This window comes from Phaethon lepturus, unplaced genomic scaffold, assembly GCF_000687285.1.
Source record: "Phaethon lepturus isolate BGI_N335 unplaced genomic scaffold, ASM68728v1 scaffold35055, whole genome shotgun sequence".
NCBI classification, from domain to species: domain Eukaryota; kingdom Metazoa; phylum Chordata; class Aves; order Phaethontiformes; family Phaethontidae; genus Phaethon; species Phaethon lepturus.
Genome location: NW_010543345.1, coordinates 3373 through 22763, shown reverse-complemented (window position 1 = coordinate 22763; position 19391 = coordinate 3373). Strand labels below are relative to the sequence as shown.

Sequence of the window (19391 nt, the reverse complement as noted above, 5' to 3'; positions counted from 1 at the left end):
ATGTTCATAGAGTTGGTTGCAAACCCCATTCCATATGCCATTGCAGATTCCACACCTAGGAACCTGGCAACTAGCTTTTCCAGCTCCTCATGTTTGTCCAAGTTTCCTGTATACAAAACAAATGAGAAATTCAGAGTGAGAAGAAGCTTTCACTACTGCTATATTCTATAAGAAGAATTTCCACCAACCAGCTGCTCTTTATTCCAAGGTCCATAACAGAACACTGAAAAAAAAATAAATATGAAAACATAAGTGAGCCAACTGCTGTGCCATGTAAACTAAACCCAGCAAGTCAATTTGTCTTCATTAAAGTAAAAGCTTCTTTACTGATTAGTCTGAAGTTCAAAAGTTGGAACAAGTAGTGTTTCAAAGACCTGCGATCAGATTACAGACTTTGAAACACACATTCAGGGAACATCCTATCTTACTCCAACTTACCCATCTCCTGCCTAGTGCTGCACACACCAGCTCCATACTGCGACAGAACTTTAGCTGCTGCTTCTTGGCAAGTCCCAGCCTTCTGTGCAAATCCAAGGTAGTTGTAGGAACCCATATTGATAATGTCCTTTATCACTCTCCCTGTGTACCTGTTAGTTAGGTATAGGCAAAAGTTAACAAAGCACAAGTTAGGACACATGCAATTAAAAAAATTAACTACACCAGAAGGTTCTTATTTCAGTTTCCTAGAATATACACTGAAATGTTAAAAATCAATAGAACCAACCACTAAATTATTTCAGTACTGCCCCTCAAACCAAAACGATCAGTGAAAGAAATCCTTTCCCTGCCTTACGGTCTCAAACTAGTTCCCAAAAGAGTTTACATTAAAAGATTAATTTGCTATCATATTTAAAATCACTGGAGACCTCTCAAATAATTTGTTGTTTCTCTGACATGTCCCCCCCTCCATCCCAGAAACATACAACTTTCTTTTCAATTACTAAATAAGATCTCCAGATCAATTATCTTGGCAGTCCCTCAAGCAGGATATCCTCTAACCACAAAAAGGAAACACATCTGGCACTCCTATGCTAACAATACGTGACAAGGAGATTAAGGAAGAAGTTTAGCAGAAAAAAGTTTTCATTATTTTGCCCTTGAAAGCCAAGAAGAGACATGACTAGTTTCACAGAGTACTGTGCAGCAAACCTCTTCACATCAAACTTGTGATATGTTGTTTCCAATTTGTAAAAATCCTTGTCCATGCATTTCTGATTTTGTTTCTACAGACTGTTGCAGTTCTTAATGTTAAATTCAGTTTCAGGCAGCAACATTTACTTCAAGTGTCAGGACAGATTCTAAATTAACACAAAGTCACAAGTAGCAGTGCAATCCAAAGTATCTACTCCAGGTTCTGGTCATCACACACAAAAGTATTAAATTTATTACGGGCATATGCCCATGACACCTTAACACACTCGGGAGCCTTAGTAAGTGGTCAAGAGATTACACACAAGTAGCCACCTTGTTTCAAAAGAGCAAAATTCATCTATTCAAGCCACTGGAAAGCTCAAAACACAATTCACTGCTTCTTTAACCTTATAGCCTGCAACTTGCACTTACAGACCCTCTACCTAAAGATAGTTGTTGGAAGCCTTTTCTTCAATTTTGACTCACATGAACGTCCAGTTATAATCATGGGAAACTCTCTCCATCATGTCCACTTTGGCCCCTGGCACACTGCAGATTGGACGGTTCCAGCTGTCCCGAATGCGCATGTAGAGGTTTCTGTTGTAGAAATTTTCGAAGTCCTGGTACAATGGGACAAAGTCCTGAAATGCATCAAAAGCGTTCAAAGTGAAAGGAAAATACATATTACAGCAAACTAGGAATAAGTCGTTTCTGTCATTCAGCTGTAATTTATAAATTAAAAAAAAAAAAAAAAACCACAAAAAACCCCCAAGAAAACTCAAGAAAGTTAGAGTTATTCATCACAAGACTTCAAACCAATTCCACCCAAAGTGTTTTTAATCCTGGAAATCCGTGCCAGTGCAAAATTATTTGAAGGTGAGACAGCAGCAAAACTGAAGAGATTCATCTGCTAGATGGGATTTCCCAAAACTTTTAAACCTGTAAATCTACCATGCCCCCAAGATTTCCTCAACAGTAGGTGTTTATTTGTATATAACTTAAGTAGCTCATAGAGTCTAAAAGCCATCAACCACAACTAGGAAAAAGAATCATGGCATTAGGTCATGCATCAAGTTAGAAAACCTCAAAGAATTCTAACGTATAGGAGACAGAGTGCTGAAAGCAACACAGAAACTGAATTGGGAGCTCCTAATGACACAATGAGGTCTTGTTCTCTGAACTCAAATAGGACTTGAAATACCTTGGCTCTCTTTCCAGCTCTTGCTGGGTAGCTGAGCAGAGCATCTCTTTCAAAACATACAATAACCCCCTATGTGAAATGTGTGATCAGATAATCTTTGCAAGAGATTTGTATTCAACATTCAGAGTTCAGCAGAGCAAGCAACATGCAATTGCTTTTTGGCACCAAACAATATGTACTGCTCTACTGAATATACAAAGAAACTGAAAACGCAGATATTCTGCTGTATTCTTTTCTGTAAATAAGAAATGCATTTAATATAGCAGCACTAGCATTATTATAGAGGTTACCATTAAAACTTTCTGCGATTTTTTGTTCTGAATCCAAGCTAGTAAGCTACATTGTGGCACCTCTCTTCTGCACAGCTTATCGGCACTTAAGTCCCACAGGACTTCTTTGCATGTGCATTTCCTGAATTCTAACTTACCTTCCAACGTTTTCAGGAAAAGTAAGTGACTGTCTTGAATGGATAACGAACGAGAATGTCAAACTAACGGTAACAGCAAGGACATCTGAGTACTGAAGAACATTTTTTTTCTGGCCTACTTAAAATGCTTCAAAGTCATGAGATTTCCTTATTACTATTCAATTAAAAGGAAGTTTGACATTCAGTAGTGATAAGAATGCATAATTCATTTGCTACTGTTGGGGGGGAAAAAAGCGCGCTTTTTTAAGAATCTACAAAAGGAAAAAGTAGAATTTATGACAAAGGTAAGAGCCAGTGCAACATTTCTTCCTGTTTTTCACAAAAGAAATGCAAACATGGTGAGGGGTATTTTATTTTTGGTGACAGGATAAGCAACACAGAATATCTCTCTGACCAAATATTAACGGTGCCTGACATTTGTACCACTGAAGCAAAATCAGGAGCATTTATGCCAGCTTTTTAATAACAACCCAAACAAATGGCCACTGACAAGTTTTTACTTACAGTGCTTGACTGCAGGAAGAGTACTTTTTTCTTTACCTTCCTATTTTAATGATTTAACAACTTTGTCCTTTCAGTTTGGAGTAAAGGAACCATCTAGGTCCACCCTCTGGCATCCTCCTACCAGCAGCTGCACAGGAAAGATGGAGCCCAAAAGTGCCAACTTCTAAGCAGACATAGGTGCACCTAAGCCCCTTTCTGATTTGCCTGTGCATAATGACATGCAAAAAAGGCATAAAGATACTAATTTTCATCATTTCAGCCATGGAAAAACAAACCAAATTTAGCCAATGATCACTCCTCCAGGGAATCACAAGTATGTCCTTTCTCAGCAAAGAGAGACAGCAGCAACAAGATTTCTATGAGCTAAGATGCGTGGAACAGCAATTATTTCTTCCACGTTCCTCTACTTAAGTATAGTTTTGCATTATTTACATGTGCCAGGTCTTCTCGGAGGGCTCTTTGTCAAGAGAGGTTAACAGGGGTGGTAGGCCAGCTAATACAAAGCTGTAATCCCCTAGAAAATCTTAAGTTTTCTAAAGTAGCTACACAGCTCTATCCTTCCTCATCTTCAGTGTCTCATGTTGTCCCACGCAGAAAGTGGGTTTCAAGGCTGAATCACTAACAAACTGGTCACTTCTACAATGGAGAAAAACACCTTGGTATTGACAAATGCATTCGAGAACTTGCTTCATATTTGAAAAGTTACATAGCTACTGCACCCTATTACAAAGTGGTGATACACATGAGAGTACTTGTAGCAATAGACTAAGAAGGTCCCGATTCATGACACAAAATTGAAATAATTATCTACAAGTGTCTGAAACCCTCTGCTACATCATTGTAGAAGGGGTGGGGGAAGTGAGAACATCAAAAAGAAACTCTGGCACATTAGAAGATCAATACTTGAGGGACTTGTACTTGTTATGTCTAATTATAATCTCCTGAGATCCTTTAAAGCATTTTCAACTGCTCTTAACCATCTTTACATGAGAATTCAGGTTTACAGTAGTTATTCAAGCACACTAACTATGTGACCCAGGAAACAATTGAGATCTTAGCCAAGGTTCTTGGCTAGGAGCGGAGGCTGGAAATGAGTCATTATACCAACTCAAGCAGGTATGCCTGGGCTGATACAGTCCAATCTCACCTCAGATTACTGATCAGATAGAGCATGTTTTATTTTGAAACCCAAGCTGACAAAGCAGGAAGAGTAACAAGCTCAACGGGTGAGATAAAGACAATCACCCACAACAGGTTGACACCACCAAGATACAACATGCAGGTATGATCTCATAAGCCCACTGTATAACTAAGTTTCAAGTGATTTAACCGTGAAGTAGAGTTCTCTGAACCTAATGAATTACGATAAGGAAAAAAGGTGTCTTAAAAGTCAAGAAGAATTCAAGGAACAAATTATGGGTAAAGGAATTAAGGTCTAATATGGGACACTACCCTTAGTTTTTTGGGGGTATTGAGTTGTAAGATTATAGCAAAGGGCTCTAAGTGAGGCATCAGCTTAATGCCAGCCCCTTTGTTGCCTGTCCCGCACCCCCCCCCCCCCAAATAAACCTCCCCCAGCTAACTCTTTTGAGAAAGTTCCTTGGAATAGGACAGGCAGGAAGTGTTATTTTAGCATAAATCAAAGCTGGATTGTCTATTTCCTCAGTAATCCTAACCCCCCCCAAGAGGTTCTCATGACCCATGCATCTGAGAAGACAAAAAAGAGAAATGGTACAGATATCGTGACTTCATAAACTGGTACTGATTTTTGGAATTGGAGAGCTCTCTCTTGGAACTGGCAGAGAGGTTGGTTTACAGGTTATGTTTTTTCTTTCTTTTCCCTGCCCCCACACTGTGGCATTTCAGCTGGACAGTAGAGAGGACAGTACACCAAAAAGACCACCTGAACTTGTTACAGAAATTAAACGTTTTCAATCTTTGAACCACTGTCGTGGTTTAGCCCCAGCCGGCAACTAAGCACCACGCAGCTGCTCGCTCACTCCCCCTCCTGCAGTGGGACGGGGAAGAGAACTGGGAAAAAAACTCGTGGGTTGAGATAAACACGGTTTAATAGGACAGAAAGAAAGAAGGGAACAACAATGATAATACCAACAAAGGAATGTACAAGAACAAGTGATGCCCAATACAGCAATTGCTCACCACCCCGTGATCGACAGCTCTTCCCCGAGCAGCGATTTCCGCCCCCCAGCCAACTCCAGTTTATGTACTGGGCATGACGTCGTATGGTAGGGAATATCTCTTTGGCCAGCCTGGCTCAGCTGTCCCGGCTGTGTCCCCTCCCAGCTCCCCATGCACCCCCAGCCTGCTCGCTGGCAGGCCAGCACAAGAAGCTGGACTGTCCTTGATTGCTCAGCAACAACCCAAAACATCAGCACATTATCAACAGTTTCTCATTCCAAATCCAAAACACAGTCTCACACTAGCTTCTATGAAGAAAACCAGCTCTGTCCTGGCTGAAACCAGGACAACCACAGAAAAGCATTTGGGGAAGGGTGACAAAATCTATCAATCAATCCATACGATTTCAAATTTTTGGCACGTGCAGCCACAGCGCTGTGCTGCAACAGTGTCCTACTGCTGGAAGCAATCACTGTCACCTTTAAACGGCTTTCAGAGATTGTTGTTATTTTTCCATCAAGTTCTCATCCTATTTCAGATCCAACACTTTCCAGCCATAACAGATCCTAAGAATACCAGCCCGAGATGGAACAGCTTCATTTGAAAGAAAAATATTCTAGGAGTTGATCCTCTGAGGAATCTTCAGATTAAGCACAGTCAAACAACTGCAAACATTATATTGTTTCCAAAGGGGGAAGCAAAAGCAGCATGTTCTTTCATTTGAATTCATATGAACATGGAGCTAAGAAGTCCTAAAAAGCTCCAATCCTGTCAACTTAAGCCTAGAACACATTCCCTATTAGTAAGGTGATGCCTGATGAAGAAACTTAACTACTAGTGGTCTCACAGAAGCCTGAAAGGCATAGCAATTTCAAGAAAGAGTGAAACAAGGGAAGAATAAAATTCCCCCCTGGGGTGCAGCACCTTAGCATAGGTGATTTGGGAATCCAAGATTTCATCATACTGTAAATTAATACTACAAGTGAAGGTCATAATGAGAGCTTTGTAACCATTAGCTTGGGGCACAGTGACATGCAAATGCAGTGATTATGCTGCTTTTAGAGCCAAGTTTTCACAGCATTGCACCTAAGCTAACAAATGGTGCCATGAGCACCAGCCAGGCTTATCTGCAATTCACATAATGCATTCCCTGATAATACAAAACTGACTGTGGATGGAAATAAAGTAGACAATTGCAACAAATTTCAGGCTTCTAAAAGGAAGCAGAAAGACTAGTTCCATCTCACTGGTACATGAGTCAAGAAAAAGTGGAGCAATAACTGCGGGTAGCCTTTATACCATCAGGAGGCCTCTGACGAGCATGCAGATGCTAAGACAACTTAAGCAAAAGACTCCAGTTTATTGCCCCTGAGATAATCCTACAGTTAGATTCCTGTGAACAAGTGTTTGAAAACCCCAGATGCTAGAAATATGTTCTAACTGGGCAAGCTACTGAGTGTGAAGAGGTATGTTAGAGAGTTACTGCCCCGCTTTGCACAGTTGCTCCTGTACACAAAATGTACGAGGTACCAATCAACAGGCAAAACAGACCAGAAGAAGGGTAAAAATAATTTTCATCCTGCCTATAAAATACTACAAGCATTTTGCAAATTTAACTACATTATATGACCAGACACTACATTAAATTTGGTATGCACAAATTGATTCCAGGGTAATTGAGAATTGTTAATCTTGCCACTTACCCATGCTTATAACAGACTGGTAATGCTTCAGAGAGGATGTGCTGCACAACACTGGTTTCCAGGAAAAGCCCAGCTGGATACATTTTAAACAAAGCCAAACCCCATCAGACTATTTCCTGGAAATCAGTACTAGCAAAGCCTGTCCCTTTTCGCCCTTTTGTGTTCCAATGGTGATTGAATATTAGGTTTTCCTGAATCCTTGATTCCAATTCAAGGGTCTAAAAAATTCCAGGGAATTTACCCACCATCAGAGACAGTCCCAATACAGACCTGTTGGAAAGCCTGCTCTTTAAATTAGTCACTTTCAATTTCTAAGATTGCAATATTAAGTGACAATTTAAGGATTTGCTCTACTGAAATAAACTGCCCTCCAAAACACATAAAAACTGAAGGTGGCTTTATTTGGTCTTTGTTTTTAATACCGTATTTTAAACCTAGGCTTACCTTATGCTTTTAACTGTGATCACCTTCAGAAACACACCTCAGAAAATCCACATATTTCAATTCCACAACTTTCAGGACAAGTTCATTGACCCCTTTACGAAAGGGCTCACACTACATAACTTTGTTTTGCTCACAAAGCAGGTTGTCACACACCTTTCAGCTACACAGCTACTCCCACTGCCTTTGCTTTGAACTTTTCACCTAAGCAATTACAAACTATTTCAAAAAGCTAAAACTAACCCTTTTGTTTGATACTTAAGAAAATCATAATAATCTAGTTGGCTTTTTAGAATTTACATAAAAAAATGTTACTTTCCACACAAAGGTCACAAGAGACTACCTCAGGGTAACCGCAGGGCTCCTCCAATTTCACGTATTAATAAAAAAAAAAGTGTGAGTTTTGAGCTTTTTCGGAGCACTAGTATCTCCATTCCCTTACCAAAAGATGACTGGGCTGTCGGCCAGCAGCTTGAGAGATTCAAATATCTGAAAATCATGAGAAACTGTTTCAAAAGAAATCATTAAGCACACCCCTGCCCTGCACCAAAATAAAACCTGGCTACCACACTAGATGCGCTGCAACATGCTCTCATCAACTCATTTGCAGGCAAAAAAAGCCTAAAGCAGCAAAGTGTGAGGATAAGTACTGTAGGTTCTAGACCTCACATGATCACTTTTCTATTTGCCCAATATTGGAAACAGCTATTCCAACCTAAGCACTAGAAACGTGATTTGGGGAAGTATACTAGGCTGAGATTTCTTCAACACCAGAACTTTTTTAAACAGGATTTCCTATTTTTCATTCTTACGCAACATTCACTGGCACTTCTTACTAGCTACGTCCACAGACATCCTATGTACAAAACAAAAACAGAATACATGCACCTCTTTCCTGGCAACCAATGGTCAACACACAAATTCAAAGGGTTTCAGTTCATCTGTCCGGGAGGTATGGTTGTTAAGCAAATGTCTTTCAGGGTAAAATGCAATGCTAAGTTAGTTTATAAGAAATTTCAAGGCTAAATTTCTTTTAGAACTAGGTCGAACAGTTGCTAACAAAGTCTGTGCTTCCATGTCCTCTGTGACAATCTTTACAGAGAGCCCAATATCAATAATGCATTCCCAAATTAGACCTACTGCCCAAGGTCCTCCTTTTGTGCACTCTTATATGAGAGTCATGACTGCTCCCACAGAAAAGGACTACTGCAAGCAGTCTTGCACCTTATGTAGTGGTAACAGAACAAATGTTTCACAAAAACGGTGCAACAGAAATATAACTACTACAGTATAGAGTAGCTGCACCAATACTTCATTTACCCCTTTATAATCCTCAAGTACCCTGAGTACAGACCAATATTTAAACATTTATTCTAATATCTTGGTAGATTTCTGCAACTATTTGACTTTCTCTTCTGTATCGACTTCTAGTTTATACAAGGGTGCCACGTTCTCAGGTGACAAACCAGAGTAGCTCAAATCACATTAATGAGTAACATCAAGTTTCAAGTTGATATTTAGGCAGCAATCCTTATTCTGATATTGTAACTTTTAAAAGGGATCCAAGACTTTTACTTCCAGATTCCAGTAGTCAGTTTTGGAAGTATTATAAATTTAAACTCCTGTAATTTGAAAAAATATGAAATACCTATTACTCATTAAACTCCTATGAGAACGTTTCTGTTTTGGAATTAAGCGCCTTACTGTGAATCAACTTAATTCTACCTCACGATGCTCAAAGAAGCTACTGTGAAGTGCTTTTAGGCACTGGTTAGTTTACTGCATCTTAGCTAATCTGCCATAAGATGACATGCACTTTACTGTGCTGCTGCCTCCAAAGAAGCCTTCCTCTTTTTTCTTCTCCTCTCCCACCCTTGATTATTTGTTTGCATTAGTGAGATATCCTTACTGCCCCCCCTATTCTCTGCTAGCCAACTGCTTGTGTGTCTGCCGAGAGGACCAGAAACCAGCAACTGGAAAACAAACTCCTTCTTATAAATCAGACTGGCTCCCCAAAGCAGCTGAGACAAACAGAACCCTGATCAGCAAAAGTAAGCCAATTCACTATAGGAGCAAAGCTCACTGGTATTCACACTATGCTAAGAGGGCTCACACTAAGAGTTAGCAGGAAATAGTTTGCTAACTGCAAGTTTAAAGAGTAGCTTTCTTAACAGTAATTAATTGCTGTGGGGAATAAAGGCCTCTCAAAGTATTTTACAACTACTCAAAATTAGGATTATCTATTCCAGACTGCTGAAACAGGCAAGATTTTTCACCGGGTAACAGATGCTTTTGTGACTAGGTCTTATTACAAATTAATTCTTTTTAACTGCTATCAGTGAGTCAGGAGTCAGTACCTCAGACTACTCACCAGCTAACCTGCGGGTGTTCTGGACTCCAAATGAATTTAAAGTGATACAGCTTGTGCTCTGGTTCTCATCCAGAAGCTTTTCTTTGCAACTGCTTTGGCTAAAGAGAATGAATAGCATGCCTCCAAATCAAAACACAGCCACCAGAGCAGCATTAAAAAGCCTCCCATTGCTGTCAAACTCAAACCAGATTCTCTGATAAGCATTTCTTTAGCTGCTGCTGCTGGCATATACAGTCTTTTCCCCCCATGCTCTTGTTTCTGCAGCTGGGGCATCTCTCAGCCTGTTGATATAACTGTTGATGCAGCTTTGCAATGAACCAGATGAGGGAACTACTCTGCCAAAAAATAACCCAACTAGAAGAAACAGTATTTTGTTTGACAACACAGCAGTACTAGTATAATATTTGGGGCACTCAGAAGACAAGTAAAACAGCAGAATACTTTGAACAACACTGCTCCCTAAAGAAATGCTCAAGCTATAGCCTCAGCCGCATAATTTCCCATGGACCATTATTTCCCAGTGCTTACCTTTTGCTCTTCTCTTTCTGTTGCATTTTGACATTTCTCTATCTTCCACTGCCGCATGAAATCTCGCAGATATCCAAAGAGAGTGAGAACACCATAGCCTACGTAGGTCAGCACAGCAACCAGCATCGGTGTTTCTTCAAAAGCTTCATTGAAAGGCCTTTTGTATAATCCTCCATTGTGCACAATATGATTTACCTATAGTAGAAATTTAAAGAGAGGCAGTTGTGAGATATTAATTCAAGAAATTACAGGCATTTCAGAGTAGTCCCTGACCCTCCGATCAGCTATAAGCTCTGCATCACCCCTGCCCAGCTCCAAATACTTCCAGCTAGGTTCAGCCATTACCGATAAATACTTAGTCTCCATATAAGAGGTTGCAAAGTTGTTGATATAACCAAAGTCACAGTTACTAATTTCGTGCAGTTTGGTCTAACATCTCATTAAAGTTTTTTAGCTTGCAAAGCTGCATAGAGAGAATTGCTTACATCCAGGGCAAGCAAAATGAAAAAACTGCCTTCTCCCTTCACCAAGAACTAGGTAGACGCAAATAACAGAAGAGTGAGGCTTCCCAGACTCACCACAGGGAAAAACAAAATAGAAATTAATAGTTTTATTAATCTAAACAATGTATTCTCAGGATTATGAGAACTGAAAAAGTAACTGGAAAATATCAAAATAGACTCAACTTTGGAAGCCTATATTATGGTAACAAAACAAGCATAATCTATGTGTCTCCGTAGCCATCAGCCTAAAGATGCTGACGTAAACACTGTACTCATCCATGAGGTGGACATGACACCACAGACAAAAAAATCATTGTATACACAGTCTCAACATTGCATATATGTCAGCACACAGAACAAAGCAAGGCTTTCTGCATAAAATCCACACTAAAAGTGATCTTGCTACTTACATACCATCTCCTGAAGATAAGAGCTTGACTAGTTATATAATAAATGTGCATGCCCATCTCGAGCACAATTACTGTAACACATAATATTTGTGGCTATTACAGAAAAAACTTCACAGCTAAAAGGCAAGGGCTCACTCATAACACTAGGGGGAAAACCATGGTTTTAATTCTTTGAACAAGTAGTCTAGTTAAGTTAAAGATCAGATCTCAAAAGTCAATGTATCAAAACATAGAAACCCAGCCATTAGATGCAAATTGCTATCTGTAGTCCTTAAAGTTACAGAATAGCTACCCTATAAAAGAATAGCTATGTGTGGAAGAACAATCTCCAAGACATAAATCCCCATCTGTAGCATCAAAGGTGACAAGTCTTACTCCTTGCAGAATAGATTTATTTTTGCCAGTACTCCTAGGCTTACGAAAATCACAACCTATTAGGTAATCTAAACAGATTAAGATTGGCATACAATTCTGTAACTCTCTGCTATCCAAATACATTATGAAGGATGTTGCCAGATGTGCGTGAGAGCAGCTAGAAGACAAGAAGGAAACCAAGATAATACATTTCAATAAATGCCTATATTAATACCAAACTGAAAAGAGGGCTAGGACAAGGATGTATCTAGGGTGTTGCTCAAATCTCTCTGGACTGTACTCAAATTGCAGCTTATCACCAGATATAACAAGAAAAGCATTAAAAAAATATATTCTCAAACATCAATACCTAGGAAAAGGGTTGATCCTAACTACTTAAAAAAAGGACAACAGCAAATAATTAATGAGGGGTGGGGGCCAGCAGACAGAATAAAACCAATTATTCACCTACGGCATTCATTCTATCATATGGGAAAGGAAGCCAAGTTGTACTAACCTCTGTAATGTAAGAGCTGATGAATCAATGAAGGCACACATACTTGCTGGTCTCGCCAGACACTACATTATTTGGGAAAGTGACACCTGCTCATCTCAGGTGCTGGAGCCAGTCTGTATTTCAAGCCTGGCATTAATATCTTGACAGTAATTTTTCAGAAGCAAGGGTCTGCTCTTAGGATACAATTATGCTATAGCTATGGAGTCACCGAATATAAACTGCACCAGCACCTTTCTCCTGATACCCATTTCTACCCCTTCCCTTTTGCTGACATGGACATCCACAACAAAGTTTTAACCACAGCAAATCCTCGATTTGGTTACTGTAGTTGCAGGGACTTTAAAAGTGGTGCATGTGTGGAAACAAAACAGCAAAGACACAGTAGGAACCTCTCTTTTAGCAACAGCACTTACCCGAGATGCAGACAGCTAACTTGCAGCACTTTGAGGCCAGGTTTAATACTGAAGTAGTTTTAAAAACATACTGCTTATAGAGGTGTCTTAAGTTAGAAAATTATCATGCTTTGGAACAGCTGTAGGAACACTTGCTTACCACACTGCAGCTCAGATTATGGCAATTTAGAGTTTTAACGCAGGCCACAGGTTCATACCCTGTTTTCTTCAGCAAGAGTGCCAGCCAAAGGAACTGCCCCTGCTCCACTCTCTCCCACTTTGAGCCATCTGCATCACCCTCTGTCTTCCACAGCTAAGGCTAATCTGATTTTCAGCATAGCATCCCTCCAACACTGAACTGATCCAGGTTGGAAATAAAATGGTTTGCAGAAGGTAATTTATTAGACCTAATAGTCTTTACAGCACTGCTCCACAAAATCATTCAATAGATCTCAGCAAATAAGAACCAGCAGCTGTTGGGGGGAGAGGAGGGGCAGCAGCACCATGACAATCAACAGACTCGGTGAGCCAATGCTGCAGAGCAAAAAGCCATGAAAGCTTTCTCGTCTCTTCTCTTATACTCAAGATAGCTTAACTGCGTCTCTGTGGCTCCAATTCATGAAACTATAGAATTTTATTGCATCCAGATCTGAGAAAGATCAGGCACCAAAGCTTCAAGTACTACAGTTTCACAGCTTGATGAATTAAAGTTGAATTTTGTATCCTTACGCTGACAGACCAGGCTGTGAACAGCAGCTATTCAGGAGTAGGCACACAATATACCAGCTACCCGTGGCTGTCTACTAGAAGCTGATTTCTGAACAAGCAGACAGAAAACAGAGTGACTACTTTGCAAATTACCTAGCATCTAATAAATACAGATCACTTCAAAGCTTTTAATGTATTTCCCAGGTAACTGGAAGTTCATCTGGAAGAGATGAAAGGCTACATCCTAAGTGTATGGATCTGAGGTTACCTAATACAAAAAAATAGCTACTGAAAAAAAAACCCACAAACCAACAAACCCAAACCTATACACAATTTTAATCAGAATAAAAGTATACCCTTTTTTTCCAGGTATTCAGAGGTGCCTCCGCTTGTGACAAATGCTAAAACTAAACAAGTTATTCCACATGGTCAAAACCAACATTTCACTGAGAAAGGCCCTTTTGGGAATAACTGTATTGATTCAACACATACTCCAATCAATTTCACCTCCCAGTGTTCTTCTACCAATGTGCTTATACATCCTCATACTCTCATGTCAGCTACCACGTACGCTGAGAAGATTCTACGCTATCCTATCTGATTAAAGAAATACTCTGAACACAATTCCATGGACTTTTCATGAAGCATATGATGACGATAAATACACTCTGGAATTGCCTATAGAAGAGACTTTCGTAGCCACATTTTAGATACAAGCCTATTCATTTTTCCAAAAATGCCTTATGAATCCACACATTAGCCTTCAAATGAAAGCTTATGTGCTGTGTAAGCAGCAAGTTCAGTTCCAGAGCAGGTGTCTACAACTCAGTGATTCATGTCCTTTCCTGGGGGGGGTAGGAAGGGAAGCATGCAAGATTAAGACTTTTAAGGTTTCAACAAGTCTTATGATACCAAAGTGAGCCACGACCTTTGAATTAGAACATACTGCATATCTAAGTGGAGACTATAAAGAAAAGTCAGTGTTCACCTAAGCGTGTTGTTCAAAAAAGCGGGTGTATGTTCACCTACATCTCTCATTCCTGTACTGCCCAGACCACATGTACACAGAAGAGCACCATCACATTAAGAAACTCAATGGCAGGAGAAAAATCAGAGAGCACCAGCCAGTTACAGAACACAGTGAAGAGGTGGCATTCTGAATCAGCCATAGGTAATGCCTGTGTTGGGCCAAGTTCTTGGGGAAACAAATCACATAAAACAGAATTGTAATGGTTACTGAGCAGCAGCATCATACAGCTACAGCCAGAAAGGACTGCAGCATCGGTCTAAGCAGAACACATCAGGGAGTCTGATTATAATCATCTCCCCAACCTGGTAACAAACAGTTCCAGTTCACAAGACGTTACATTACAAAATTGACTTCAGATTTAATTCATGCTGCAAATTAGAAGCATTATAAGTAGCGTGATAGCATGTCTAGTACAGGCAGAGGGTGGGATTGTGGATGTACGCACGTGCGGCACAAGCACACCCGACCTGATGTTCTTACCCAACCACTGCACAAAGTTATGCTTTAAAGTCTATGTTGACCTCCAGATAGCATCAGGTCTTGCAGTGCCTTAAGGTCAGGTACCATCAGAATGAGACTGCAGCTCCACAGACAGAAAAGGTATTTCTGCCTATCCTGAGTTACTCAAATTCTTTAATGGCATATATGGAAAACACATCACATAATACCCCTTTTGCAGTAGCCTTAGAATGATTACAGGTCATTTGGCATTAGGGGCAGAATAGTGTAATCTACACAAAAATAGTTCTCCTTTAAGCTACCCTGCTGAGCATAAATTCACACTAGAATGTATCAATTGCATGCTTTATTGATTACAACCTCCACTATCCTACTAGATGTGATGATAACTCCTTTATCAGAGCATTAAAAAACCTGCAATTCATAAACAGCAGTTAGCAGTAAACTTGCTTTTACTAGTACCCTTCACCATTTTCTATTTTCTAAATTTGGACAGTAGAATCTTCAGAGAAGGACCACCACACCTCACCCTGTCAGGGATTTACAAAGAAGGTAAAGTGAAACCAGCAAAGAGACACAGATTTTAATGTTAATTATGCCTTCATTGCCAGCATGCAAAACAGGTCACGTATGAGATTGGCATTATTCTGAACCTGACTTTCTTTTCATTAAAAACTTATTTCTCAAAACCAATAGGAAAAAGGGTTTTCAGTGTATCTGCTACACCTGTGTCAGCAGACAACCTGGATAAGAACTCATCCTAAACAAAGTCAGGATGGTAGAAATTGGCAGATGCAAAGAAGCACAAGAAGCCAAACACTCTCAGACTGAAGAGTACCATGCTTAACTTTCAGAAGTGTTAGAGAAGAAGTTTTGTGAGAAGACAAAAGCCATGCTTAAACACAGGAGCATTAGCAGACACTACTGTAGACAAAATACAGGATTTATCACAGGATAAATTGCGTGGCAGGTATGCACTTTAGGGAGAGAAGATGATACAAGATGATACAAGCACAGCACACAGTAACAGAGAAGTACGTGATAAATGGTTATGCTGCTACCCCAGGAAAACCCTAACACTCTGTATTAAAGAGGCTGTTTCATTTCATGCTGCCACAAAGAACAAAATCAGATGAACCTGGCAGACCTTATGTAAACACCTTGAAAGGTTTATTTATGCTGGAACACAACTTCATTAAATTCTTACTAAAATTTATTAGCTTCTCAGTGCCACATACCACACATACTGCAGAAATTTTACTATCAGCTTTGCAGCTTTTTTTTTTTTAACCTTTTTTTTTTTTTTTAAGACCGCTTCCATGACTTACTTGCTTTTTTGTCAAAGATTCTTGACAACTACAGGGAATAAACTGGAAACATATGGGATGCACCTCCACTCTCAAAAGCAGTCACGTTTATTATAAAGGGTCAAGGGAATCAGCACTACAAAAACTAGAGCAGTAAGCAAAAACTCCACACAGGCAGCTGCTGTAAGCTGTTACAGTATTCTGTGGTAAATTTACTGTCACCTCCAGCCCTTTTTCTTGCACTGCTTTGTTCTTAGACTTCAGATCTCAGACTGTCACACGGGTAAAAAACCCAAGTATTCCTAATTTAAATATTTGTTCTTGCTGGTAGGTATTATCAGATATTTTTATTTGCAACTCGCTACTCCCAATAAATTTGGCATTCCTTTAAGATGCACTTGGCACATCTACACAAACAGTATAAATTTTCATGATGTTTACGGGTTAACTCTATCCCAGCTGAAACCAGGACATTTGTTCAGGGTTTTTTTTTCCCCCCCTTTTGGCAAGTGAATGATGCAATTAAGTTTCAGGGTTTTTTGCTTGCTATATATGGCTGACAATTTGAATCCTACTGAGAATATACTTTTTTCTGACAGCCTACCTTAAATTGCCTTAAACTTAATATGTTACTTTATCTAGTATGTTCAGAGGATTTTAGGTGTACAGCATTTGACAGAAAATTCCTTAACTGCACGCTTAATTACTACATGTGTTTTTCAGTAAAAATTTCCAAAGACAGCACAAGCCTGTGGTGGTTCACTAACAAGTCAACCTCTAGGCTCTCTGATACCTCTGAAAGTGTTCCTAACATGCTTTAGAATTAGCTCTTACTTATTTTTACAGATATTAAACCCTTTTACTTCCTAAACTTTTCAACTCCTGCTTTTTCAGCTGTAAGTATTCTTCAAGACTATACTTTCCAATTAAAAATCATTCTTTTTCTTGGAGAGGTGAAAAAACCCTGGAAACCTTGATGAAGCTGGGCCAGTGTTTTATGTTCCTTCTAGAGAAACTGAAGTTAATAGTTAATTAAGATAATGCTTTTTTCCCCAACAGATTGAAAGCATGACATTTAGGAAAACAATGTTTCTGCTGTATGGTTAAGACAGGAAAATACAAGATGACCCATCACTCAACTAGTTACAATAACAAAAAAAGAACTTGCATACATTTATAACTATTTATTTTAGGCTTATCACCAGCTAGATTTGAAATGGCAGCCCCAATATAAGTAGAAAGATTTTAAGACTTTATCCAAACTAACTCCTCAGTAGCACATATTCAAATCTAAGAGAAGCCAGTCACATCAACAGCTACCATGGGAGTTTGTTTTGATACCATACACAAATTCTCAACAAGTACAACACTGGCACTGCTACTAATTTGCTATGATGGCCTCAAATATTTCATTTAGCCAGAGGAAATATAGCGTAGCTATTCCTTCCACACAGGCTTATAGCCTTGTATAAATTAATTTAGTATTTGAAAAGTATCCTTATGCACAGGTACACTTTTTCAGAAATAGTTTTGTCAATTAAAACATCTGAGGGAGATCAGTCTTTTCTAGGTCAGCCAATTTTCTATTCCCTTCAGTTTCACGTTACTGACACAATAAATGCAGTCAATCAAAATGCCAAGAAAGAGGTGGAAATTAATAATTTCTTTCCTCAGGTCTGATGCAAGCCTCAGAGTACATGCTACAAGCCCTAAGGCATGCATTTTTTACAGGGGTTCAAGGATCAAATGCTAATGTCTAAAACTGGGCAAACTCTTCTGCAATCCATGAGTTTATCTTTGTAACCATGGAACAACCAAGGTTGGAAGAGACCTCCAGTGGTCATCGTGTCCAACCCCCAGCTCAAATTACAGCAGGTTGCTGAGGGCCACGTCCAATCTAGTCTTGAACACCTCCAAGGATGGATGCTCCACACCCTCTCTGGGCAACTTCTTCCAGTATTTTACCACTCTCATGGAAAAATTATTTTCATTGTATGTAATCACAGTTTCCCTTCTTCCAAATTACATCCATTGCTTCTCATCCTATTGCCACACACTTCCATCTTCTCTATACCCTCCAGCTAGCTAGTTGAGCCTTCTCATCCTAAGGCTGAAGAAACCCAGCTCTCAGCCTCTCCTCACACCTCATGTGCTCCAGCCTCATCAGCTTCTTGGGAGCTCTCCACTGGATTCACAGATTTACGTGGCTATGTCAGCATCTTTCTGGGGACCTCAAAACTGGACACAGCACTCAAGATGCAGTCTCACAAATGCTGAGTAAGGGAGAATGATAATTTCTTTGTGGATAAGTTCCTGAGATTTACTTCTTTAGGATTTTTTTTTTCTTTTTATCAGGAATATTTGCATTTTAAATTTGCATGCAGATGTGACACCCCCCACTTCCCCCATTCTGTACTCAAATTCCTTTTTATACCAGCGGATAGGGCAGTTATTTAACATCTTTATCTTATCCTAACCTTCATCTGAAACAAGGGCTTATTCACATCACTGCTACCACTAATTCACTGTAACAAGACAAACTTGCAGTATTTGTTGCACTCTTCTTCCTCAGTGTGCCCTCCCAAAGAAGTTACACTAACCTGAATTCAAGCAAAAGCATCTATAAAATCCAGATGAAGCCATCATTCCCCTGCACACTGAAGCACCTCGTGAGATGAGCCTACAAGCAGTATGATTGGTCTCTCTAAAAAAACCTAAACACAAATCACAGGACTACGCAAGCTGTTTTTAGCATGCACATACCACTTTCAGAAAAAAAACAAACTACTATGCTGCCCATTTTAACAGCTGTAAGAATTCAGAATTTGTGACAGTTTTAAAGGAATGCAAATCCCACAGTCCTCCCACTCCCTTCAACCAAACTATTCCTTGTCTTCCTGAGGAAGTAGTATGAGACCTTGTTTACATAAGCATGTATGCAATAAGCTATCCGGAGATTGCTATAGTATGGCATTTGAAGACCTCCTAGAAATATAATGGAAATTAAAATTTGTTTGTATCATTCCAGCTCCTATCTGACTTGGAGATACTGTGCACAACAAAAATTAGGAACTTGATATCTAAAAACCTATGTTCCAATTATTATTTTTTTTTAGTTTGAGATTATTTCTTCTTCAACTTCTAGAAGCAAAACAGAACCATTCTAAGGTGAGAAGCTCAATTAAGGAGTCGAAAAAAAACGCATTACGAAAAATCTGTTCACAATAATAGGTAGATTCCAGTAAGTTATGATGGAAAACAAGGGC

General features: G+C 39.5%; 1 protein-coding gene across 1 annotated transcript in view; it reads right to left on the bottom strand.

Annotated features, from left to right (window-relative positions):
* The window catches only part of SPTLC2 (serine palmitoyltransferase, long chain base subunit 2), a gene marked incomplete at its 3' end in the record, with an annotated part of 59207 nt that extends 48573 nt beyond the window's left edge, over window positions 1-10634 (bottom strand). The window contains exons 1-4 of the mRNA XM_010288324.1: window positions 10446-10634; window positions 1618-1772; window positions 439-587; window positions 2-106 (exon numbers count right to left, since the gene is read on the bottom strand). Coding sequence (XP_010286626.1) covers window positions 2-106; window positions 439-587; window positions 1618-1772; window positions 10446-10571 — 535 coding nt within the window. The remainder of the gene's footprint in view (window position 1; window positions 107-438; window positions 588-1617; window positions 1773-10445) is intronic.
* Window positions 10635-19391: the final 8757 nt, after the last annotated feature.